The sequence below is a fragment of the Falco naumanni genome, chromosome 13 (genome assembly GCF_017639655.2).
Source record: "Falco naumanni isolate bFalNau1 chromosome 13, bFalNau1.pat, whole genome shotgun sequence".
NCBI lineage: Eukaryota > Metazoa > Chordata > Aves > Falconiformes > Falconidae > Falco > Falco naumanni.
In genome coordinates, this window is record NC_054066.1 from 6,599,173 (window position 1) to 6,624,226 (window position 25,054).

The window sequence follows — 25,054 nt, forward strand, 5'->3', positions numbered from 1 at the left end:
GGATAGCATTTCAAGTGACTTATACAGCGCAGATTTGGCTTGTGTGGGCACTATGGCTTCTGATTGTGTGGTTTCACAGCTGCTTCTTGGCTTGATGCTTGCCTTGCTCCTTCTGCAAAACGGATGTGTCTTTGTGGTTGTTTTTTCTTTTTTTTTCTTTTTGCTGCTCTGAAACTGTGCGTTGCTTGTTGTGCACTTAAACCTTGCCCCAAGGACAGAAACATAAGTTCTCTAGTATGCTTTTCTGTAGTGCTCCTCATAAATGTCTGAGCATCTGCAGTTTGCAATGCGTTTGTTGGAAAGCATCTCCGTATAGATGAGGACCCGAGGCATGCACAGCGTACCCAGCCAGATCTGGGTGCTCTTCTGGGAGGTTTCCAGGGCTTTACTTCTCTTAATAATTTCTGATGTCTGTGAAATGCAATTCTGGTGCTGAGGACTCAGCCTATGTGCAGACTTGATCATGGGTCTGACCTTGTGCAAGGGGCGTAGTAAGGGATGTGAAAAGTTTAAGATGTTTCTTAGGTTTCATAACAGTTCTAACAGAAGCAAGGAAGGAATCACTCTGCCAGCTTTGATTTGCCTCTCATGGTGCTTTAGTTGGCCTTTGTGCTTTATTTACTACATTTTTTTATTTTTTTTTTAATTTAGTGGGGTTAAAAAACCCCTAACAGGTAGAACCTAGCATCAGTGCTGTCATTCAGCTTGCACTTCTGCTGCGTGATGGAGGTATGCTGTGACAAAATGAGGTGCAGGATGATGTCTTTTCTCCTTTTTTTGTGATGTGTGGGGAGAGGAGAGGGGCCATTTTGCCAGGAGCTGGGCTCCTGCATCCACCATGTGTACTACTGCTGCTTGGGTGATCAGCAAGCAGTGGTGATGAGACATCGTCCTCTCTGTGGACCATCAGTGGAGAGGACAGATTGTGTGGAGAGGGTTTGTTGGATGGCTGGCACTAATGACTTGGGGAACCTCGGGCTCTCAGTGGCCTGAGGGGCAAGTAATTGCTCCAGCCATTGCCTCTTTTCAGGCTTGTTCCCAGCCCACCTCCAGGTCCTTGCCTTAGCCGTCTCCATGGACTGGTGCTGGCCTGAAGCTCCTCAGCATCTCGTTCCACTTCTTGACTTCACATCCCACCCCACTGCACGAGGTAGACCTGCTGTATCCAGGCTCCTTCGATCCTCACATCTTCCTCTCCTCTGGCTGACAGGACCAGAGGGTGCAGCCGTCTCTGCTGGTGGTGGCGTGCGTTTGTGTCCTTGCTTCCAGGCAGGACACCTGCGGCAGGGTGCCTCGCTGCCCTCCCGGCAGTGACAGCACCCGCTCCGAGCCATGGATGAGAGGGAGCTGCTGTTCTGCTCGGCCCGGGGGCGCTCGGGGATGGTGCATGTGGTTTAATGATTTTCTATTTAACCATAATTAACTCTACAGGCAGGGCTTTGATTATTATGTTGTAGAAGAGTTGTGGTGGCAAGATTTCTGATTTTGGGATGAATATGCATTGACAATTAAGCAATAAACAAATACCATTTCTTTTACAAGAACACAGACGGCGGGGTGTTTTCCTCTGCCAGAGCAACCATCAGGCAGTTGGTTGTGTGCAGCTGGGTAAGGTGGGAAGGAGAAATAATTTCTCACTTGTAGAAAGATGATAAGCCAGAAGCTTGTGCCAGCGGGAGGGCTGCTGAACATCAGCAGAGGCTTGCTGCCTCCTCTCGCCTCCTGGTCCTGCAGCCTGTGATTACTGGCTGTTAGTGCACGTACCTGCCATGCTGGAGCCTGGGTGTTACTGCGGTGTTAATTCATTCCCTTCAGGCAGAGAAACTCACCTGGGTTGGTACCCGGTATCTTTCCATACAGTTCCTCTGTCTGGGGAGGGAAGAAGAATAATTAATAGTAAACTAATGGTAATTTTTGCAACACTGTGTGGTGTGAGGGGCTAATTTGGGATCCTTACTTCACCTTGGCATCTTCCAAGGTGTCTTCTCTTCCGGTAACTCTGCTAGTATTCCTGGTGGCACGAATGCTTGTCCTGTAGAAATGCCGTGTTGATGAACTTGTCACACTCAGGCGTGAGCAGAAGGCAAGGGCCCCTGACCATTCTGTGTTTGTGGCTTGTGGGACAAGTGCTGAGGACTGGAGGGATGCTGAGCGATGCTGCCCATCCCGCAGCTGGTGGCTCTCAGCACCCAGCACGGGCTCTGTGCACATCTGGAAAGCACCAGGATGCCAGAGGTGCTCCTGAGCCGGCAGTCTTGCGGTCCTGCTGTGGTGGGGGGCACACATCCCCTTGATCCTCTTACCCTGTGGAGATGCTGGTGAATATTTCTGAGCGTTGTGACCTGTTAGTGGGAGGGAGTGGGCAGACAGCCTGACCGCTGTGCCTCCTCTTCCAGCTCCGTGGCTGCCACAGCAGAAGCTGCGTGCCTCCCAGGGCATCTCTGGGTTTGCTTTTCAGTCGTGTATATCGGCAGACTTGGGCAGGGAGCGGGGAGCCAGAGGCTGATTGTTGGACATTTTTAAAAGCAGCGTCCCTGAAGAAGTGCTGCATGGCTGGACAAGTGGCGTGCAGGGCTTGCTTGGTCACCTGTGGCCCTCTGCATCCCTTTTCTCTCCCGTTTGCATCGTTCCCTCACTCACACATGCCCTCTCTGCAGGCCACAAAGCCTGGTGTCAGCGCAGCCTGCAGCAAGGGGATCCTGCTGCTGTGCTGCACTTGCTGGCTGGGGATTTCCTAGCCCGGCATGTAAATGTGCTGGGGCTCGGGCTCACCATTACTCATCCAGCCTTTCTGTACTGCATTACAGCTCCCCGGTGCTCTGCCCATCCGTATTTCCTTGCTGGCTGTCACTGCTTGCTGGGATAGCTCACCCCTCACTGGGTGAGGTGGCTGTCGAAGGTGCAGCGATGCTGAGGTGCCGCTGCTGGCTGGGAGAAGCGGAGAACGTTATTTCTCAGTCGAGCAGCCAGCTCTGGCTGTTTTCCTTCCCTTTGACCTAACCCTCAAGTGTCGTTCTAGTTTCATTATTTCTCACCCAGCAAGAACCTGCGCCAGCCAGTGCTGGTGGGACCTCAGTGCTTGTGGTAAGGCATTGCATGCCAGTGTGTCTCTGCACCGAGCAGCACCCCTCTTTCTTTCCATCTTCCTCTCTTGCTTTTTACCTCTTCCCCTCACCGCCCCCCACCTTCCTCATTACACAAACTTTGCAAAGCCCAGGCTTGGCTTTTTCCCACTGCTTTCCCTCGGCTGCTGCGGTATGTTGCAGTAGGTCCTCGGATGGTTCAAGCTGGCAGTAATTTGGGATATCGGCGTATTAGGACTTCTCCTTAAGCTGTGAGCACTTGGATTCCCTGCCGGGTGCAAAAAGCTGAGCTGCTGGACTCAGGGGTGAAACATATGCCAGGCCATGCACATACACTGGAAACTTGCCCAGGACAGGATAATTATGGGAGGCAGTGTTTTTTGAGCAGACCGTGTGCTCTCACTTGCTGAACAGTCTTGTGATTAGTGTCTTATTAAAGAGGATTTTAGGACACGTGCTGTAGCTACACTGAGTTTCTTTTAGAAGTAGGGGAGAGGTTAGGAAAATAAACTCTACAAAGGCTCTTTTGTGTTTCCAGGAGGGGTCATCACGTAAGTGCAGTGCATCACTGCTCTCATGCATCAGTGTGGGTGGTGGGGTTTGCTATTAATGGTTCAGTGGCAGAGGGATCTGCAAGAGGGGCTTTGCACATACATTTGTACAGGCTGTGTTGCTGAGATCTCCTTAGGGATCCAGAACTCCAGTGCTGAGGGTGAATTCTTCTGCCCTGATCTCCATATTACCAGCTCTCCCTGATCCTGGCTCCTGGTATTAGACTCTGGGGATTTCTGCAGCCAGGAGGTCTTCACAAGCAGATTTTGCCTTAAAAATCGGGCTCTGTGCGCTGTTTTGCTCAAGCACAACTTATGTTTAAAGGTGTTGACAGCTCAGTTGCTGGTCTCACCAAAGTCACCCTTGCCTGTGCTGTGGGCGCAGCAGCATTTGCAAGTGCGGAGTGTTTCCGTGTCACTGCTGACTTGCAGTGGGGTCCTGGCTGGGGGCTGTAGTCCCCAGTCTGGTGGTTTCTGATCAGTCTGATGTGGCTGTCTAACGTCTCCTTACTTTCTTTCCTAGGTTAGAGAACACAATGAAAAGGGAGATGGAAGCATGAAGATGCAGAGCACGAATGTGCTCCCTGTGGTGGCATCTCCTACAGCTCTTACCTGGCAATCTGCTTCTGCCTTGAAGGGTTTGACAGGAACTGCTGTGGACAGCGAAGGAACCTGGAGATGAAGGTGACGACCATGGCTCTTCCTTTCTTTTCACTGCCCCTCTTTTCCCTTTCACATGCCTGCGGCAAGAGTGTGGCTGCTGTCAGCGTGACGAGGCCACATGCATTCAGAGGTGCTGCTGGTTTTGCACTGGGGCTGTCTCATGTTCCATGCAGAGTTGGGAGGATGGTGAAGAAAACAGGAAGGGTTCTCTGTCATTCCCCTTGCAACTATCCTGTATTTCTCCTTTAAAGAAAAGGAAAACATTTATTCTACTTCTTGTGGGAGCCCTTGTAGGTGTTGATATGTATCGGTTGTGCTCCAGAGAGACATGTCAAAGATCCAGTGATTATTCTGACTTACATAAAATTAATATAAGGTGTGTGCTGGGGCTCACTTCGGTTAGAGCTTTCCACAGAAACCCTCTGGGGATATTGCTGGTGGTGCTAGCTTAGTTAGCTGACTGCTTTCACAGCTGACCTTGGAACGTGCCTGAAGTGCTTTTATTGTTGGTACCACTACTTTTCTTTTCTGTCACTCTTCCCCACCAGCATCCTGCTCCTTATTGCAGCACTGCAAGCCTTCGGCTCCTGCCTCCTGGGAGGATGAGCTAGTCCAAAAGACCCATATCATGTATTGAATATTCACAGAGCTCTGCGCTTCAGCTTTGGGCCTTATCAGTCCAATAGCTGCGTGAATGCTGCTACTGTTTGGCATACAATGAGCATACACCATAAGGTTTTCATCGTGCAAGGCAAGACTCCTGGGCAGCCTGAGCCATTGCAGTGACTGGGGAAGGTGGTGATGCTGGGACCCCCACCTTTTCTCTTGTGCATGGGAAAGCTAACTCGGTAGGGGGCATTTTAGAGTTGACTGCAAATACAGGTTTTGGGTTTACACCTGTTTTCACGTGTGAAAAAGTTTTGGGAGGACCTTGTTGTATAGCTGTTTCTTTGAATCCTCAGCTTGCTGGCATCAAGAGTGCCAGATGTCGTTCCTCACTTGCTCCTCTGCTGGAAGCATGCTAATCTCCTCTTCCTCTGCTTAAAACCTGAATCTTTAATATGGAAAATGTGCCACCCTTTCTTCCTTTCTGGCCAGGGAACGCTTCTCCCTCCCAGTGTTGTATTACCTTTAGCATTGCAAACTGAAACGCTTGGGCTAAGGTGGTGGAGCTCCAGCAGCCTGCCTACCCAGGAGGCTGCTGGATTTCCATCCCCAAAGAGGGCAGAGAGCCGCCAAAACTTGCGTGGATGTCAGAACGGAGCGATACGGGGCCTGGGGAGCACTGGCAGGAGTGGCAGCGCACTGCTGGAGGTAGGTGAGTGGGAAAGAGAGAGTGTGGCACGTTGCCTTGGGCGTCTTTGGCAGCTGCTCTTTTGATGGGGAAAGAAGGAAATTAAGCTCCAAACAGCTCAAGTTCTGGCTGGGTGGGATTTGGGTATAGAATAGAGGATCATGAAAGCGAGTCAGCCGTGGAGCTCTGCCCTGTAAAATGTCTTTCTGGTTTTTTTTCCCCCTGTTTGGCAAGCAGGAGGCTTTTTTAGTTTTGTTTTTCTTACTTGTTCCTCTGTGGAAATGCTTTGCTGGCCAGACAAAGACACGTCCTGGGGTGTGCCCCCAGATGGGCTGGTGAGATAGCAGGATCTTGTGCAGACACGGGAGCCGCCGACGCTCGGCCACGTGGACGTGCGGGCAGCCCTGGTGCCTGTGCACGGTGCAGATGGGCAGCGGTGCCCGCTGCTCTTCTGGCGGTTCCTCGGTTTGGTGTCGGTCTTTGGGCCAGCCAAAGGCCAAGGCCAGGCCAACCTCTCAAGCACAGATACCCTTTTAGTGCAGAGATAATCCTTCTCTTACCGTGCTTTGGGAGCACTGAGCTGAAGAGTTCCTTCCGTATGGACCAGGACATCTTTAGCCCCTCCTGAAACACTCAGGTGTGTTCCTGTTGAACAGCCGAACCCAGTCCCCTGTTACTAAACACCATTTCAGACGAGGCAGCCTGGTTAGGCCTGGCTCGTAATATGCAGAGCCTGCTGGGGGAGTTGAATGTTTGAAAACAAGCAAAGTGACGCGTTTGGTTCATAATATCTGTGTCTTGGCCTGCCCAACCCTCTGGTCAGCAGTTGCGCTGTTTAATGTGTTAGTAGCTGAAATGGTAAAAGGCCTTTTCTTTTTCCTCCTTTGGGTGCATCTGAAATAGGGAAGTAAAACCAAAAATAGGCACCTGCCACCCCCCCTTCACCCCCCCCAGGGCTCGGTGTAGCTGTGTGGGAGCCTGTGACCCCTGCCGGCGTGTGTCGGGGCAGAGCCTGCGCGCTGGGGAGAGGCACTGGTGATGCTTTAGGGCTAGATGGTCGAAGGCAGAGGGGAGAAGGACAGGGCTGTGCTTCGGTGGGTTGCATCCAGGTTTAGCAATCGTTCTCTAAGGTGCTTGTCCAGACCAGTGGAGCATGCCCGCTAAACCTTGGATCACATACTAAAATACAGTTCCCTTTAATGATAATAACATGATGCATATATAATCATATTGTGTAAGATTAACAGTGTAATTAGTTCCGTGTACTTGATGCTGAAGTGGGGTGCCAGCCCATGTGCTTGTTTTCGCTGCAGTTTTGCATGTGCTTTAGAGGAGACTCTGTCAGCACTGTCAGTTTGGGGCAGCTTTGTCGGGATTGCACGGTGTGGTTGTTGGTGTGTGTGGCTCTGGCTGCTCCGCTGTCAGCCTCTTTCTGTATACTGAAGGCTTCTACCATCTTACATGCACGAGGTCCCTGCTGCAGTGCACTATGGCAGAAGACACCCGTCTCGGACATTGCTTTGCACTTGAAGCATCCTGTGGGACTCGTGCATCAACTCTGAAACATCCTGGTGAGCAGAGGACGTGAGCCTGGAACAGGCACTGCACGTATGGAGTCTGGGAGGGATGGGGGAAAAGCTGACCAAAAAGGCAGATAATGATTTCCAGCCGGGGAGGTTTGTGGAGGGTGGGAGGAGGGCTGGGGTGGGGATGTGGATCTCATCAAGGCAGGAGGGCAGCTGCCTCGGCTGTGCTGTGGGGAAGGGCCACGGAAGCTAAGGCAGCCCCTCGTGCGGTGCCGGTGCTGGAAGGGGTGTGAGGGGCCTTGGGGAGGATTTCCCAGGAGGAAGAGGAGAGTCCTGGAGATGCAGGCACAGTAGGAAGGCACCCAGTTCCTCACGGGTAGCGCATATGTCCATCTCCAGCCCTCCTCCCTGCCTCCGCACAGTGCTTGGCATCCCTTGGTCTCTTAAAACAGCTCTGCTAAGCACGGCTGCAGCCAGAGGAGCGGTTTTGCCAAGCACTAACCGCCAGCGCTGCTGTGCGAGCGTTTCATCTGGCAGTGCAGGGCCCGGTGCTTTTATCTCCCCAGGCAGCACCGTGCCCCGGCGGAGTCGGAGGGTTCAGGGGAGCCAGTGCCTCTAGGCAGGCGCGTGGGAAATTTCCGCTCCGCTTCCCTGCCCTCACACGAATCGTTTTCCACCTCTTGGGGCTGTAATCTGCCGAGATCTCTGATCGAGCTGTGATGTTCGGTCAGCTTTGAAAGACCTCCCCAGAAGGGCAGGGGAAGTTGGCTGCAAGTGTGCTCGTTTCTGAAGTGCTGCTGCTCCGTCCTGTTTGAGATTGCTACAGGTAAAGTCTCAACGCAGATCCAGACAAGATAAGGCTTTATAAGCAGCCCAGAGCGAGAGGAACCTAATAACTGGGGCAGGCTTACAATTTTTAGCCCTGTACTTTGGAGGGAAAGAAATTGAAAATTGTTGTTCCTGGCAGACTTCAGAAAATACTCATCAGACTGATGCGTTTGTTTTGTTTTAACTAGTGGTTTCTATCTTTAATACTTCAGAAGGAGGAAGAAATGTTCAGAGAAGATAACTTGTAAGAGGAATTTCCCTTGGTGACATACAACTCTGGCCCATATCCAAGTTAGACAGCTTACACAAAAGCTTTTATTTCAGCAATATCAATTTTTACTGCGTCATGAATGCATTATTTCCTAGTGCAACAATAGGTGGGGATAGGTATGTAAGTATGTAACTATACGTACTTGTTATATATCCTAGAGAGAGGTATGCATTTCAGTGGAAGTAGAAGAACATTAGCTAAACTGGCCTGATTCTTGAAAATTAAAAAACAAACAAAAAGACCACTGAAATACAAATTAATAATCCCAGAATAGTGTGAGGGGGCTTTGCTAGGCTTCTCCGTCATTTTCCTTTGCTTTGGTATTGGAGTGTTGTGGCTCCTCGTATGTAAGAGGAGATGCTCTAACCGGCATACCCAGGGCTGGGGGATTTGCTGCCGCTTCAGCCTCAGGGGCTACTGGTGTGATGGCCCAAGGATGGAAAAAAACCATGTTGGGAGATGGCCAGGACCACGTAGCTGCAGATGCCAATGCAAGCTCAAAGCACGGTGTGGGAGCAGCCGAGCTCCCATCCTCAGAAGCCGGAGGGGGAGATTGCGGAAAGCAGCGTGAGGTACCCCGCTGGCGAGGGTCCCTTTGGCAAGAAGAGGGGGGGAGGAGGAGATGAGGGGTCACCTAGGATCTACAGTGGCATTCCCAAATACGAAACTTAAAAACTTGTCCCTTAAAAGCACACTGGAGTAGAAGTAGGCAGATTTGTTTAAATAAAATGAATGAGTAACTTTGAACATAAAGCTTGATCTGAGCCGGATCAAAAGTCAGCCTTGTTTAAAGTTCAGTCACCTTTTTAGTTTAGTCACCTAGGGTTAGGGTTAGCATTTCCACTTTGAGCTTGGGTCAGATGTTGAGCAGCAAGAAGTGGTGGCCTTGTACTAGAGACGTGACTAGACCTGTGACGGCCCTTGCAGTCTTGAGCACCGTGCAGGATGTCACGGCGTGTGAGACCGCTGCTGTGTGGAGACATCCCAGTCTAGAGCGGTTAGGCACGGTGTATGTCCCCATCCTACACACCCTGGCAAGTGGAACATCTCGGCTGGATTTTACCAGGCTCCTTGTCAGCACAGGAGCATGTCTGCTGCTGGGATGTGCATGGTTTTGGCCCTTGTACTCACCCATGCAGTCTATCAAGGCATGTTATCGTAAGAGGAGGTGACTGTGAGTAGCGTTGGCTGCACAGCCTCATCTCGGAGACGAGTTCTGTGATGTTCTGCCCCTTCTGCCTGGTTTGTGAAGGTTTGTTGCAACCAAGCATCGAGTGTTTGATGCTGCGGCAGGTTTCCTTCTGTAGGGCTGGGAGAGGCACTCTGGCCGCCTGCGTCTGGGCTGTTGGGATGTTGTTTGAAAGAATTGGGTGGATTTTTGGATTAGGCTTCCTGAGTGAGAGCGGTGCAGCGTAGATTTGGTTAACATGGAAGGTGAGGGCATCTGCTTCAGTGATGTCCCTTGAGTCTGGTTGAGGGCATCTGCTTCAGTGATGTCCCTTGGGTCAGGGTTGCACCACCAAAGCTGACCTGCTTGTTGCCCCTGCATGGACTGTGTTTCCATCCGTACTGGGAAACAGTTTCTCATCGGAGAGGGCTGGAGTCCTGTGAAACCCAACCAAAAGAAGCTTTCCAAGCCAAGAGTGGTCTAACATCTAGTGCTTGCAGCAGTTCCTTGGGTTACTACATTTCCCAGAAGCAGGACACCAACAGAAGCCGTAAGGAGCACCTCCTCCCACCCCCCTGGTTTTTCACAGGCGCTTTTTTTGAGCTTCGGTTTAGGATTTACTTAGTGGAGAAGATGAAGTTGGGGTTGGCGCTGCTGCGAAATGGCTGACCTGAGGGCAGAGCTGACCGATACGGCGAAATGCTGGAAGAGCTCCAATATTTGAACAGAACCGATCGGTGATGTTATAAAAAGAAAAACTGCAGTACAGATAAATTTGGGGTCTTCTTGGGGCATGAACTCTGCAAATCAATGCTGTTGTGTGTGTGCTCAGCTCAGGGCCCTCCAGCTCTTATGGGCTAGGAGGTGGCTCCGTTTTTAGCAGATACGTTTAGAAAACAGGGTGGGGGCGAGGAGTGGAGCGTTGTAGCAGGTAATAAAAATTATTGGTGGTTGAGAAGGGTGTATGTCATGCCTAGGATGGATGGCTTCGGAAGAGGCCCAAGTTCTGTGTTTGTAGGGAGTTTCCTTCGTGAAAGAAGAAGTCTGGGCTCTTTGTGGCTAGGTGGCCCTGGGTGGATGGGGAGAGGGCTGTGTGCTCGTGGGCAGGAGTCGAGCCAGTAACATCCTCCTCCCATATCTCTCCAACATTTCATCCATTCTTCCAGTGAAGTGCTGGCTGGTCCTGGGTGGAGGTAGGGATCTTTCGTTGCTCTAGGAGGCTGGAGAGCTTTTTGAGGTCAAACAAGAGCTCTCTAAGGCTGCTGAAGCGTATTTTGCTAAAAGCAGTATGAGAGCCAGTGCGGAATGGAGGAGACACAAAAATGTCTGGGGCCTCCTTTACTGCTTTAGGAAGTAACTTATGTTTTTGTTGGAATTATCTGTCTAGATCTCTTCCTCCGTGCTGTAAGTTGCTACCTGGCTTTGATGAAAAACACATTTGTGCTGAGATTCATCGGTTGTCTCTTTCCCCCCATCCCCCCTCTGCTTTCTCTGCTACCCCGTTTTGTTTTGTGCACCTGGTTGTGCCCTCTGCAGCGAGCCCTGCACACCCAGCCAGCCTGCCAGCGTGCGAGGCTTGCACGCCCAGCTGGTCTGCCGCCGTGTGCCGTGCGAGGCTTGCACACCCAGCTGGTCTGCCGCCGTGTGCCGTGCGAGGCTTGCACACCCAGCTGGTCTGCCGCCGTGCGCCGTGCGAGGCTTGCACACCCAGCTGGTCTGCCGCCGTGCGCCGTGCGAGGCTTGCACACCCAGCTGGTCTGCCGCCGTGCGCCGTGCGAGGCTTGCACGCCCAGCTGGTCTGCCGCCGTGCGCCGTGCGAGGCTTGCACGCCCAGCTGGTCTGCCGCCGTGCGCCGTGCGAGGCTTGCACGCCCAGCTGGTCTGCCGCCGTGCGCCGTGCGAGGCTTGCACGCCCAGCTGGTCTGCCGCCGTGCAGTGTGCGAGGCTTGCACACCCAGCTGGTCTGCCGCCGTGCGCCGTGCGAGGCTTGCACACCCAGCTGGTCTGCCGCCGTGCGCCGTGCGAGGCTTGCACGCCCAGCTGGTCTGCCGCCGTGCGCCGTGCGAGGCTTGCACACCCAGCATGCGCTGTCAGCACGGCTGTGCCCGCAGCGCCTTCAGGGTTGCGCATGGGGGGCGGCTGGCTGTGTTTCCCCCCTGTGCTGTGCACACCCAGGGAAGATGGGCCAGCGTTGGTGACACTCTGGGAAAGCGATGTCCTGTGGATTTCGGGAACTGTTGCTGCTGCGAGTAGTGGCCGAGTTATTCCCGTCTGCTTGTGCCAGTAAGGCAGTGCCAGGGGTTGGCAGGATGGGCTGGCATTCTTTGTAGTGGAGGCACAGACTTGTGTGTGTGTGAAGTTTTTGTGGCCTTAAGTACCCGGGGCCAGGTGTGTGGTCCAGATCCATCCAGTTGCCAGCTGCCACCGGACTTATTTCCAAAGTGCCGACCGTAGGAGGCCAGTGATGTGTTTAGGGACAGGAGCTGGGTGGTGCTTCCCAGGCTCTACACCTGGCTCTCTGCAAGAGGGACAGGCAGGCTAAAAACATGCAGAGTAGGAGATAAATAGAGTGGAGAGACACTAAAATGGCCTTTGTTGCCTTTTCGGCCTCTCTGAAGCCAAGTAAAATTTAAACATGTTTCAGTTTCACAAGCATGGTGCCTTCCTCCTTCCAGCAACTGCGTAGACTTGTTGTTCCTCAGATCACTCAATATCATTCCCATAACCACACTGATCCATCACCGGGATGCTGTCAGGGTGTGTAAGCGGGGAAGAAAAAAGGAATTCTTTTGGGCAGGTTGTTCCTGGCGCCACAGAGCTGCCAGCTACATGGCACACTGTCTTGGGGAACTTGGAGCTGGAGCTGGCACTAGACTGGGCCAGGACCTCCATCCTCCCGGGGAGCGGGCATCGCATGCCGTCTTGAGAGGCTCCTGGTGCTCCTGCAAAGCGTTCTCCATGCTGGATCCTTAAGCAGAGGGCATAGTCTTGGGTTTGAGTAGGAGGTACCATTAAACTTGGTTTTCGTTCCGAAGAATCTGGGGGGGGGGGAGGGGAGGCTGAAGGAAGAAAATAGCAAGGAGGCTCTAAAGGCTTCATCAGGAAAGTTTCATTAATGTTTTCCATTTTTATAAATAGATACGTGAAACTTTGAGGGGGGAGGAGTGTCTTAAGCTCTTTAAATGTCTTTTAAATATATCTAGGCGCCCGGATTTGTGCTATACATTCATGTTGCCTTTGACTTAGAAAATTTAATTTTATTCAGGCAAGGTCACTCCCCTGGTGGTGTTCTTGTGGGCTTATGGATGGCAGACACATTTGAAATGATGCTACAAGGGGATAGCGTTACCAGATGAATAAAAGGGACTTGTGTTTAAAAAACAGAGCAGCAGCACTTGCTGTTGTGAATGTCTGAAGTCCAGCCCCGCCACAAGCTCCTGCACGAGGACGTGGCTCATTGACGTGCCTTGGCAAAACGTATGTTTGACATCTGCTCCTGCAAATACTTTTAACTTCCGAGAACCTGACTGCTGCCTCAACAAGGAGCGATGTTCGGGGCTGGGGGTATACGCATGGCTGCGTATCTGCTACCTCGGCTGTGCCGCAGCCTGACGCTGAACTTGAGCTGGGGCTTCATCAACAACGGGGGCTGCATTGTGCCTGGCTTTCTTCTGGCCATTTCAGTCTTGGTTTAACCGGTGGAACAGATGGTGCTTGGTAGAAGTGTTACCAATTTAGCTTACCCAGCACAATGGCTATGGAGAGCGAAAGCAAGCATTTTTAGTTAGTGGAGAAACATCTGATTGTTGTAATGTGGTTTTTTTTCAACCTCATTTTCTATCAGAAACAAAGTGGTTAACTCTATTTTTGATGTTTCCATTTGTCTTCTGTGCCTCAAGTTCCTCACATAGAAAGGAACTGTTTTGATTTTTGCCAGGTAAGTAATTGAAGTGCTTGTTAAATCATTTTTCTTATGATTTCCCTGGAAGTCATTTGCGTTGATGGGCTCTAATGGGTGTCCTTTCAGATATTTTCTTTATTGCCATTGGGATGTGCCTTTTTTCCTCAGTTCTTGATACTTTTTGATGAACACTCTTGACATCTGTATGTTTCTCTTCTGTTAGAATGTATGGCTTTCTTAGTGAAAACCAGTTTATTTTAAATGCAATGCAAGAAGTGTTTTGCTTAACATAGAGGGGTTTGAATAGTGCTTTCTGAAGTCAGTGGCCAGAATTCCTGTTTTACTTTTGCTCTCCAGTGAAGCTGGCACGGTGGAGTGCTGCTGTTGAGTGCCAGCCCTGCCATCCTCAACAGGGATGAGCTCTGGGTGTGAAGAGGAAAACCAAACCTCTGTAGTGCTGCTGGACAGAAAGCTAGTGATGGTGGATGCACAGTTCTGCAGGTTTATTTCAATGCCCTAGGTTAAGTTGCATTAAATCCTTTTCTGAGCAAGCTGTGAAGAGTTACTGCCTTGCCCTTGAGGAGACGGAAGGACATCGCACCCACCTGCAGAAGGCTGGTGTCAGAGAAATATTATCCTGAAGGGTAGCGTAGCTGCAGCTGGCACAAAGTGTATTTATTGTCCTGGGGCCACGGAATACCAATTACGTGTCTTGGCGCACAGTGATATTTGCAGAGGCATTAAGTGTTGACCTGCCACATGCTGCTAATTTAAAATAAAGAAGCACTCCCCTCTCATTCTGAAAGATAAATGTCGTAGAGAAACACATGATTGGGGGGAACAAAGAAGTGGATTGTTGGATTTGAATGTGTAATGTTCCATGTAAAGTAAATTGTCTTAAATGAGTGATTGCATCCTAGTCTTTAAAGCTGGGGCAGTGGAATTTTTGCTGTTGGCTTCAGTGTGGGAATGGCTATGGTAAAGCTGACTGATAATGAAAATCTCATTTGTAATTTCATGACTCTGGGGGGGGTGGGTATGGGAGCAGAAGCAGTGCTTTTGGGAATTGGTGCTGTTCATGCATGGTATGATACGCTTTCTATTCTTTCTTCAATTTGAACATGAAACTGGCAATATTTAAAAGTGCCAAGGCTTGTTACCAGCAGCGGTCTCCAAATGCGTTACTGAGCAAGGCTGCCACGGGCACATGCCCATCACGAACTGGCTTCTGGGTTGAACTGCTCCCTGAAAGCTCTCGGGTGGCTGGTGGACCACGTCCGAGCAGGAGTGTGCTGCCAGAGCCCAGCGCTCCCCCGGGGCACGCTAGCACCCCGTGCAGATGGGGTCTCTTCCCTGTCCATTACTATTAACAAGGAATATTCAGCAGCTGTCTGCCTGTGGGCTGGGAAGTGAGGTTTTGTAATGGAGAGGTGTCGGTCCCACCGGCAGAGAGCTTGGTCCTGTTCCAGAGTCTGTAAACACACCATCCCTCTGGGCAAGGAACCCACCAAGCAAGAAGCATGTATATGGCATTTTTCACCGTGCCTTGATAATTATTTTTTCCCCCTGTCCTAAAAGTTAAGTTGTCCTTCCATCTTCACGCAGCTGCAAAGGACTCTGAGGTAGCCCCTTTTCCCTTGGCCAGCAAGGTCAGGGACTGTTACTGCTGGGCCAGGGTGATGGTTAGAGCTTGTGGCTTTGCAGAAGGAGAAGACAGGGGGGGTCTGGGTGTTAACTGCTTTCCTGACAGTGCTGGAGTGAAGGGCGGTGATGTGATACACGTGTCCGAGCTGAAGGTCGTCCCTCTGTGGATGCTGATCTTTGAACAGGTTGACAAAGGGACAGTAGGAGCATCCCTTTGACAGTCACCAGCTCTTAGAGCAGCGTGGCAGTTTGTCGAATCCCTGCCTTCCTCTGGTGCGTTGGTTTGTGCCTGGACAGGAGCACCGCAGCAGCTGGAGGCTCCCTGCCTGGCGGAGCTGTGGGTGCTGCTGGGCACGCTGCTTCTTGCTGCAGCCGTAGCTGCTGGCGTGTCCGTAACTGCACCGGTCACCTGGTTCAGATGCTCTGGAGTGGCTTTGTCACCCTGTCTGCTGAGCTCCAACAGCTCCAAACATGCACGTCATTTCAGACCGTGCCCTGGTATGGGCTGGTGCATGGCCAGAGCTGCGTGAGCGTCCTGCTGGGATGGTGGGAGCTGGAGATGGGAAGCCACAACGGTGTGGGTCACCTCCTGCCCTGGGTCTCGGTGGCCTGTGGTGACTCTGTGGTTCTGCAGGTGCCTGGTGGAGCATCTGCGGTGAGTGAAAGAAAAACTGCTGCTTTTTAATTAGGGCAGAAGGGGAAGTGCTGTGCTGCTGTGCAGAGCCACCCTCCAAAAACAACACAAGACCTCAGAAAAGGAGGGGAATAAAGGGCTGACACAGCCAGAAACGAAAGCTTCTGCCTTTATTAAATCTCAGTGTTTGTTGACACGTAAAACTGAAATGAAACACATGCTTAAACTTTCCCCTGTGCCTCCCCCCAAACTCTGCCTTTCCTATTCTCCTGGAGGATTTTTTTCAGCTGTGACAGCAGCATATTTTTTCTGGCGCATGCAGAGTTTTTCAGTGCAGGCAGGACTAATGGAATGATTTATTTCATTAGCAAGTGAATTGTATAGCTCCTCAATGCCTCATCTGAAATTTAACCATGTTCTTCACATAAAATGCTTCTTTTCCTCATTTTCCACCTAACAAAAAAAAATGGAGAACGAGGAATTTTTCTGTTTGGTGGCATTGGAAGCACTTACATAAATGTATGGCTCAACAGATGTTTTATTTTCACAGCACAGTGATGTCTTGGAAAAAAAACCCCAAGAATTGCTAGAAGCGAGTCTTCCCTGTTTATATGTTTACAAAACCGAATACACAGTGTTGAATTAACAGGCCAGGCTAAATAAAGTATTAGAGAGATCTGCTGAAACTTTGCTCCCGGGGGACAATCTTTAGCTTCACAAATGTATTATCACCTTTCATCTAGTGTATCAAATATATGAAAAATACCACTTCTTCATTTGCAAAATGATGTGATATTAGTTGGTTTAATACTATAAAGGCTTTTGATTATTATTTTTTTTCCAGGACAGGAATAGGGAATTTTAAGAGCAGATGTGGTTTCAAGGTTACTTCTTGTATTGCATTTTTTTTTCTCCTCCTCAGTTTCCTTGGGTATTTTATTTTATTTTGAATGGAGGAATTCCTTCCCTACATCTCCATGTCTTTCCTCTTTCAGTATCCCCTTTTTCACACACTTTCATGTGAACTTATTCTGCCTCTGCTGCTGGCCACTATTCTTTTCACGGGTGCTTTATAGAAGTTGCTGGGTTGAGAAAGGGGTTAGTACCAAGAATGTACAAAATAGGAATAAAAAGGTGCAGTTGAAGTATAAAATGTTCGTATGGGGGTGCATAAAAACATATCAAAAATACACCAGCAAAAGCTGGGAGCAAAGCTGTACTGCTTTGTATTTAGGCATGGCACAGTTGTGGGTGCAGATGGAAATGCATAAATGAAGGAAGCCTGGAAAGAAACGTAAATGCTCTAAGTTTAAATATGAAATTGTTATCACATTACCCAAAAAAAGACTGAGGAACAACTTGCTGAATTAAAAAGCTTTTGTGCATGCAGCCGAGGCAAGAAAACCGCAGGTGAATGACGCTGGTGTGTGAGCAGGGGGACCAAGGAGAGGGTTAGCAGAACAGGTGGAAGTGATCCCTGCATGTGCCCATCCTCAGGGATTGCATCTCTCAAACCATCGTTTAAATTAAATTAAAGGTGTTATTTGACATGATTGCATTTCAGAGGGACTCTGGTGGGATCTGTTGCTTCAGACCAGTAAACATAATAAAAATAAAACTAACACCTGCATGAGTAAGAACTGATGGAGGAGTCTCATCAACTGTTTGCAGAAGAGTCGTGTTTCAAGTCTCTGTGCCTCTTTCCTCTTCTCTCATTTTCAGAAGGTAGCAAACCTAGAGAGAGGAGAACAGCGCGCTCGGAATTTTCAAGGGTTTGGTGAGGTTGCTTCCCAAGAGTCTCAGAAAAAAACAAAACCTATGCTGTCATGGGGTGAGAAGGTTTCTGTCCTGGATTAGTGACTGCCTAGTGGGTAGGAAACCAAGCGGTCGGGTTTCACACCACAGAAGTCCCACGGGGGTTTGCTCCAAGATCTCCGCTGTTGAACAGTGATAACGGATCTGTGAAGGCGAGGAGGAAGGGCCAGGTGTGGGGTTTTGCTGGCTTCGTTTGCAGAGGGCTGCGGGGACCAGAGGAAACACCAAGCAGCTGCAGGGGGATCCGGTGGTCCTGGGTGGCCGGGCAGCACAGCAGCAAAGGAAGCCCGTGCTAGCGGGGTAAGATAACGCTCTTTTGTCGTATTTTATTCCTGCCCTCCGCCCTGTGCTGGGGACAGCTCAGTGAGTCAGTCCTGCTTGCAAAATATCCAGAAGTCATTACCAGCAGCCTAGAGCTAGGGCTTAGTGATGGTCAAGGAGGGAAACAAAACTGGAAGAGGTTTTGGAAGGAGAACGAAGCCAGCCCTGTTATGTTGCTGCTGGGCCACGTGTCCCGCGGTGTGCAGCTGGGGTGTCCTGGTGTGCCGGCCTCGAGGGACGTTTGTGCGCTGCTGATGGTGCTGGGGATGGTGACCAGGAGGGTCGGAGGTGTGGAAAAGCTGCTGTGCAAGGAGGGATTGGAACAAGCGGGACTCCGCCTGGAAAAGCAACGAGTGGGGTAAAGGGGGGTGTTAGATGGTGCAGCCATGAAATGACCGTGCGGAGGGTGAAGGCAGAAGGATTAGTGTCAGTACGGCCGGGTTTGCGGTGTGAAGCGGGGAGAGGAGGGGTTATCTTTGCAAGGTAAGCGGTTGCAGAATTCGTTGCCTCAGGCTGCTTGGGAAATGCAAGTGGTTTCAAGAAGCAATTAAACAAATGTGCAGAGGATGGGCATTGGTACAGCTGGTGGCGCAACTTTTGTGGAATCTGTGTGCATTTACTGAAAGATAAATGTATTCATACATTTGTCTGTGTTTATGCGGTTTCTCTGCTGTCAGTCACTGTAGGAGACAGGTAAAGGGTTGACAGGCTTTCAGTTTAATGAGGTGAAGACCCTGTTGTTAGTGGGTTTAGGGTAAATCTGGTGGGTTGTGGAAATAGGGGTTGCCTGGTGTTCCCTGCCAGGGCACTGCTGGCTGTAGCTCCCCGGGACAACAGCATTGCCCAGGACGTGAGCGGCCACAGGGCTTTTGTGCTCTGCTGTACTTCGGTGGTTAAGACCCGAGTCCAGCGAGATACTCGGACACCAGAGGTTAAGTGTGAGAGCGTTTGGGCAGGGTATAATTCCCTGACTGCCTTGAAGATGCTTCATCACACGCTTGTTCTCTGCACAGGATTAATTTACCCCCAGAGGACCGGCTGTGTGGGCTTAGCCTGCCAGCGCTGCACCGCACAGCCGCCTCGGGCTCGAGGTTTCAGGAAGGCAGAAGCTATTTGTTTAAGTATTTTTATAGGTTTGGGGGGAATTTTTTTTTTTTTTTTCTGTCCTTTCTTAGTACTCATAGCTGACGCCTTGTGCTTCGTGTAGATAAGTTTCTGTCACCTCCGAAGAGCCCGTTTGTACTAGCTGCTGCGATACAGGAGTGCACGCAAGTGACTTATCTAAAGGCACGGGAAGAGAGCAGCGCTTGTGGGCTATCCTAGCGTGCCTGGAAGAGCAGCTGCCTTCCTGCTCCACAGAAAAGGTTCCATGGCAGAATGCTTGAGAGGGACCTCATGTCAGGACGGACGCTACTTGTGCAAATAAAATCATATCACGTGAAGGAGTAGTAATAATTGAACTGAACTGCGGTGAATCCACAGTGAACAAAAGGTACCTTGGAATGTTGTGGCTCTGCTAAAACATCCTGGCTTGCAGAACCTACTTTGCCAGCTCACAAACCAAAGCAAAGTAACTGCTCACGTTGCAGCAGCGTGCACAGTCATCAGAGGCAGGGATTGTGTTGTGCTGAGTGCTAAAGGTGAGTTTTCCAGGTTCCTTTGCATGGCCTGGGGAGGAGAGGAGGGACTGTGACTCGCTGGGCATCCCCCGCTGTGCAGCACTGGGAGGCGTGTCCCCGCAGGAGCCTGCAGTGACCCGTAAGGTTGTTCCACCGTGATGAACCCGCCGCTCCTCTGGATTATCTTAGCCCTGGGAAACAAAGGCTGCCAGCGCTGAGACGTGCCTGCTGTCATCTGCACCTGGAAACCCTTCAGGAGACGTGGCAGAGCCCGCAGCAAAGAGCCGGGCTCGGCGGGGCGGCCGGGGCACCTCCCGTGGCTGCAGGCTCCGTCCTGCCCGCGCAGAACATCTCGGTTGAGTTCCCTGGATGCCAGACACTTCGTCTTGTGTAAAGAAGTAGAGCGTGAACAGTGGGGCTGGGTGCTGCATGAAGCGTGGTCGGAGGGAGGTGGCTCCGAGTGTTGTCCTAAGCTGGCCCTTAAGTCTATTTTGGTGTTTCTCGATTTGGAAAACGTTGCTGTCCAAGTGTGTGCCTGCAGAGGCTGGGCAGCGCGGTGGCTGGCTCAGGGTGCTTTCCCCTTTAGCAGACGCTTTTGCAGGCTCCTGCCTTGGCATGGCTCCTGCTGTTCCCGCGGGCACCCAGCAGACGGGGAGCGGGCAGCCGTGGGGGTCTCCAGCTGCAGGGGGGGGTGGGGGGGGGGGCAGGGGGGAGCAGGACAGAGGCCACAGCAGAGGAGGAACTGCAAACAGCATGGGGAACAGCTGCTCCCGGCAGAAGAGAGCACAGCGATGTCCCGCATCCCCTCCTGACACCCCCGCCTTCCCCAGACGGCTGTACCTCTCCATCTGAAACTGTACTTACTGGCCAAAAAGGCACCAGTGTGCTGTACTAGTGCCGGCGTTTCCAGCAAGTGAAAAGTGAGGTGGTCTGCTGAGGCAGGGGAAATTATTTCAGTAAAAGGTGCAGTTGCTTGTGCTTCTTGAATCTTGTTTAAGAACTGGAAAGAAGACAGTGTTTGCTTTTCATTTGTGGGGTGCTCTGTGAGAAATAAAGTTGAATTCCTTAGTAGAGTTAAAAGAAAATGTAAGTAGTCAGCAGTAGGATGCTTTAATAATTTAGTATTTAATCCTGTGAAGGGTAGCATTTGTAATGTAGCTTGTGCGGCATCGTACCGACTCAGCTCCTGCAAAAGCGGGAATTGTATAACACTGAAATCCCTTTTTCTTGCTGCGTTTCCTTGGTAGAGGGAAACTGTAGAGTCTAAAATAGCTTTGTCGATTTTGTGAAGACCTGTGGATGAGGACACATGTTATAAAGCAACTTTTCATACAACTTGCTTGCTCCAAAAAAGCAGTCTTCTCTGCCACTGCGTTTGAGGAAGATCGTGTGAATTGCCCAAGAATAGGCAGGAAAACATTTCCATAGGGAAAGTTAGCTTTTTCTTTCCTTTCCCTTGTAAAGCATCAGCACTGGGGTTTTTCCTTTACCGTATTACGAGTGTATCCACTGCTCAGATCCTTCTCCCTGGGGAAGGCTGTCAGTCGGGTGGGAGCACAGAGCAGGCAGCTGCCAGCCAGCTCCTCCTTCAGCTGAGAGTAGATTTCAGACCAAGAAGGGAGATGCCCATTCTGAGTGGGCATTTAAGCATTTAAAAGGCTTATATAGTGGGTGGGGGGTTTATCTTGTTTGTTTGTTTGTTTGTTTTTGCAGGTGTTTCTTGAACTCTTCAGCGCATCACGGAACTGTTGTATTTTGGGATATCCTGCTTAAACCCTCGGAAGAATATCTGCTGACAGCCAAAAATGACTTGAGTTGGAGAGCCGCTGCTTTATCACAGGTAGGGAGCGTGTTGGTGGCTCAGTACCTTCTCGGTGCCACAGCTTAGCACCGCTTGCTTTCAGCACGTTGCTCAAGGAGGCAGGTGCTGCTAGTGCCTCTCTAGGGTGGGTAGTGATCCGCGTGTGTTTGTCTCCCGAGGAGAACTGGGACATCCACCTGGTGTCTCCATGCTGCTCCCACGTTTTTGGAGGCATCCCGGAGCAGCCATGTAGGGAAAGGAGCAGCTGCTGCCCTGCCTCCTGTGGTCCTGCGTGCTGCTCGCAAGGTGTTTGTGCCTCAGCATGTGTTTCCTACGCCAGCCCCTTGTGCTGCTTGGGTTGAGCTGCCCTTTGGGCACTCCTGCTATCGAATTGCCCCCTTTAGTAACCTGATGGGAGCTGGAGGGTGTCCACTAATATGAGGTAGTGCAGAAGAGGACGGGTAGTGCTGTACAACATGGTGTTGGCTTGGCTTTCTGCAGGGGTAACATACCTTGAGTAATGTTCATCAAAGTGCATTTACGAACCCAAACATGCCTCAAACCCTGCTGTGGGTGAAGTGGCTCCCAGCAGCTGTGAATGAGGTTTAATGCTGGGAACACCCCCAGCCCACTGCAGGGGGTTCCTGTGCAGTCACCATGTGTCAGTACCAGGCTGGCAAAGCTCCTGGTGTTCGTGAACTCACAGGTCTTTTTTTTTTTTTTTTCTTTTCATTTTTTTTCCCCCCACAGTTACACGATTTATTATGTGCTTCACTAGCGCTTGTGCCTACGGTCAAGTAGAAGCTCAATTCTGGAAATGCTAGTGGTAGGATTTGGATGTTGGCTGGGATGGGAGATGAGGGAAAGCAAGGTGGAGACTTGCCCTGCTGCTGGTGTGATGCTGGCAGCATTAAACTTGACTGTCACTTATGGAAGGGAATAGGCAAAAGGTTTGAGTGGCAGTGGCCTCAGATCACAGTTACGTAGCCTGTGGTGGCTAACAGCCAGCTCAGATCTTACCGTTTGGGGTGTGAGGTGGTGGACTTTGAAAGGAGATCTTCAAACAGCCTGAATTGTTCAGATTACTCCTATGTTCTCCCTCTCCCCTCTGATTGCCCACACACTGATATTTATAAATTTATATATACTCATGCCTGTGCACGCAGCCCTGACTGAGATGTGTTCCTCTCTCCTAGGACCAGCTCCCTGCCCCATGTTCAGGTCCCATTTGGATGCACCGTACACTATGGTTCACATCAATGTGTTGAAAAAATTAATGTGTGTTCTTGTGGTGGTACTGGTAGCGCTGACAGTTTGCCTGTGGAGAGAGACGAGAAGAAGCTACTACATTTCTTTCAAGACTGGGAACGATGATTTGCAGGTTCACAGGGCTCTGGAAAAATGGAACCCACTTAAATCCCAGGGCTTTTTCCGTGAAGCAGCTGGTGAACTGGGTGAGATGCCCAAAGTGTGGTTTGGTAACCACAACAAAGTAAAAAGCAGCACCTCTGGAACGGCTGAAAAATCCAAGAAAGCAGCAGACAGCGTGAAGGTATGGGATAAGGACAGTTCATCCAGAAATCTCATACCCAGGCTGCAGAAGGTCAGAATGAACTACCTGTCCATGAACAAGTACAACGTGACTTACACCGGCAAGAGGAATGCTGCTAAACTCAGTCCAGAGAAGCTGCTCTGCCAGCTACGGGACAGAGTGAATGTGACCATGATACAGGGATCGGATGGTCCTTTTGGCACCTCTGAATGGCAGCAATACCTACCAGGGAAAAGCCTCAATGAAACAGTGGGCAGCCTGGGTCGCTGTGCTGTCGTCTCCTCAGCAGGATCTCTGAAATCATCTCATTTGGGACAAGAGATAGGTTGGTATCGTTCTATTAGCATAATGTTAAATAACATTGGGTTATAACTTACGCTGAATACAAGTAACCTACTGCCATGCTTTTGCCGGTAAGTCTCTGGTGTGGTCACAAAGGTGTTTAAAGTAAATTTAAATATTATTCTTAAACTTCTGCTAAAGTTAGTGAACATTACAGCGTGGGAGGAGATGGGAGCAATGATCAGATTCGCCCGTCCTCTCTGAGCGCGCACACCGTGCGGTGTAGGCTGCACTGTGCTGCCCTAGAGCGCCGTGCCTGTGAGCCTTGGACCTTGGGCAGAGCAAACCAGGCCAGCCCCAGGGGAGTGGAGGCGTTGGAGGGAGCTGAGAGGACACGGTGTATGTGCAATTAGTTCTGTTCAATTTATTCTATTCAATTATTTCTTCTATTCGATTATTCTACTCCTTTCAATTTTCACGATCACGTTGGCATCACTAGTGTAGCACTAACACTGAGTACCAGAGTGTGGTCTTGGTTCCTGAAGTGTTTGCTTATTGAGAGGGTTTGGGGTGGGTTGGGTAATGCCAGTGTGCTCATTGCAGTGTTAACAGTCAGAAAATTTTCGGTCAGAAAGACTTCTTCAGGGAAGAAGTAAAAGAAGACAGTGATGGGGAAAAAAACCCACCAGACACAGCCCTAAGCAATCTTCTGCAGTTGACGGGGGGCCTGGGCACAGGCAGTCTTCAAGGTCCCATCCAGCCTTTAGTGATGCTGTAATCCCTGCTCATGGCTTTCCAAAAGTGGCACCGCTTCATTCTGAGCCATAAGGCAGTGGCTGAGTTTGAGTGGCCCAGAAGACCGCAGAAAAACTTTACAGGGCTTTATTTTACTTCTTTAGACGACATTTGGTTACGCTTTGTAAAGTCTTACCTGGCCGTATTTGTCTTGAGGTTAATGCATTAATTAATAAATGCTGAAGCATTGATCTCACGCTGTGGGTTATAAAAATGCATGTTGTGATACCAGAGCATTGTGTGTCTTTTAAGAAAGCAGCATGCAGGGGAAACCAGCTCACCGGGCTTCAACTCAGGTTTTTGTGCCTGGCAGAAAATTCTCCTGTGCCTGCAGCTCCCTCAGCTTTCTTCATTAATTGTGGTTTGAGGCTCACTTAAAATTCACACTTTGCTAACGCCCAGGAGTTTTCTCTCCAGTGGAAATTGTTTTCAGGATTTGGTGTGTTCCTGAGCTGTCTGTTGGATCAGGTCCCTTTGGCCTAAGCTGCAAGGAGCCTTCGTCCTCTGAAACAAGTAGATGGATAGCTTTTAATATATTATTTAGGGACAGGAACTTGGGCAAAGCTTTCAGAGTTCTAGTCCCTGGATGCTTGCAGGAGGGTCAGGGTTTTGTTCTGGTTCTTGCTCAGAAGTTCTCCCCCGGACTCCTGTGTGCTCTACAGGGCAGGTAGGCAGGTGCTAGGACGAGGTTGAACACTGGAGTGTGTTTAAAAGCTACGAAAAGTGCGATGAACACAATAGTGGTGGTATGAACCAGGACAGCATCGCCTCTGGTAAAAATTACAGGTGGGAGCTGGTTGATGTGTTTCCATCTCTTGGGAGTGTTTGAGGCCAGGTGGGGCAAGACGTGGGAAGCTGATTCTGATTTTTTCCTTGGAGTACCTGCCTTGGCTTCTTCAGGTGCCTCTTAAAGTTCAGTAGCTAAAGATTTCCATAGCAGTGCCCTTCTGTTGGAACACCTTCCCCCGCCACAGCTTGTGTCCAACGGTGTCCCCGTTAGGCTCCAGCATATTGACAAAACCACTCGCTCCTCTGTGAGGAGACCCTCTGGAGAGCCGAGGGCGATGGCAGTGGTGTAACGTGGTCCATGCCCGGGTTGGATTCGGTGCGGGAGCAGAGAAGCAGCGCCATGGGCAGCGCTCCGGCTGTGGCGCAGCTGGGAGGACGTCAGAGGTGGGAAGCCATTCCATCGTTCTGGTGGCCGGGCTCTGAGCTTGTCCCCAAAGCCGAGGCACCGCCGTTAACCCCTGGTGGTGTCCCCGGTGATGTTCCTCACGCCTGAGTTGCAGACTTCAACCTTCCTGCTC

The 25,054-nt window shown here is 50.6% G+C and overlaps 1 protein-coding gene across 11 annotated transcripts in view; it reads left to right on the top strand.

The window, feature by feature from the left end:
- The window catches only part of ST6GAL1 (ST6 beta-galactoside alpha-2,6-sialyltransferase 1), a 47,725-nt gene that overhangs the window by 10,460 nt on the left and 12,211 nt on the right, over positions 1-25,054 (top strand). For 3 of the 11 annotated variants that reach the window (XM_040612908.1, XM_040612910.1, XM_040612909.1), the window contains exons 2-4: positions 4,158-4,318; positions 21,031-21,157; positions 22,315-22,995. In XM_040612908.1, coding sequence (XP_040468842.1) covers positions 22,332-22,995 — 664 coding nt within the window. In that variant the 5' untranslated portion in view covers positions 4,158-4,318; positions 21,031-21,157; positions 22,315-22,331. Of the gene's footprint in view, positions 1-4,157; positions 4,319-7,061; positions 7,163-9,129; positions 9,375-10,290; positions 10,316-17,317; positions 17,678-18,909; positions 19,339-19,375; positions 19,708-20,045; positions 20,281-21,030; positions 21,158-22,314; positions 22,996-25,054 lie in introns of those variants that run through there. The other 8 variants (XM_040612911.1, XM_040612918.1, XM_040612919.1 and 5 more) reach the window with 8 other exon arrangements.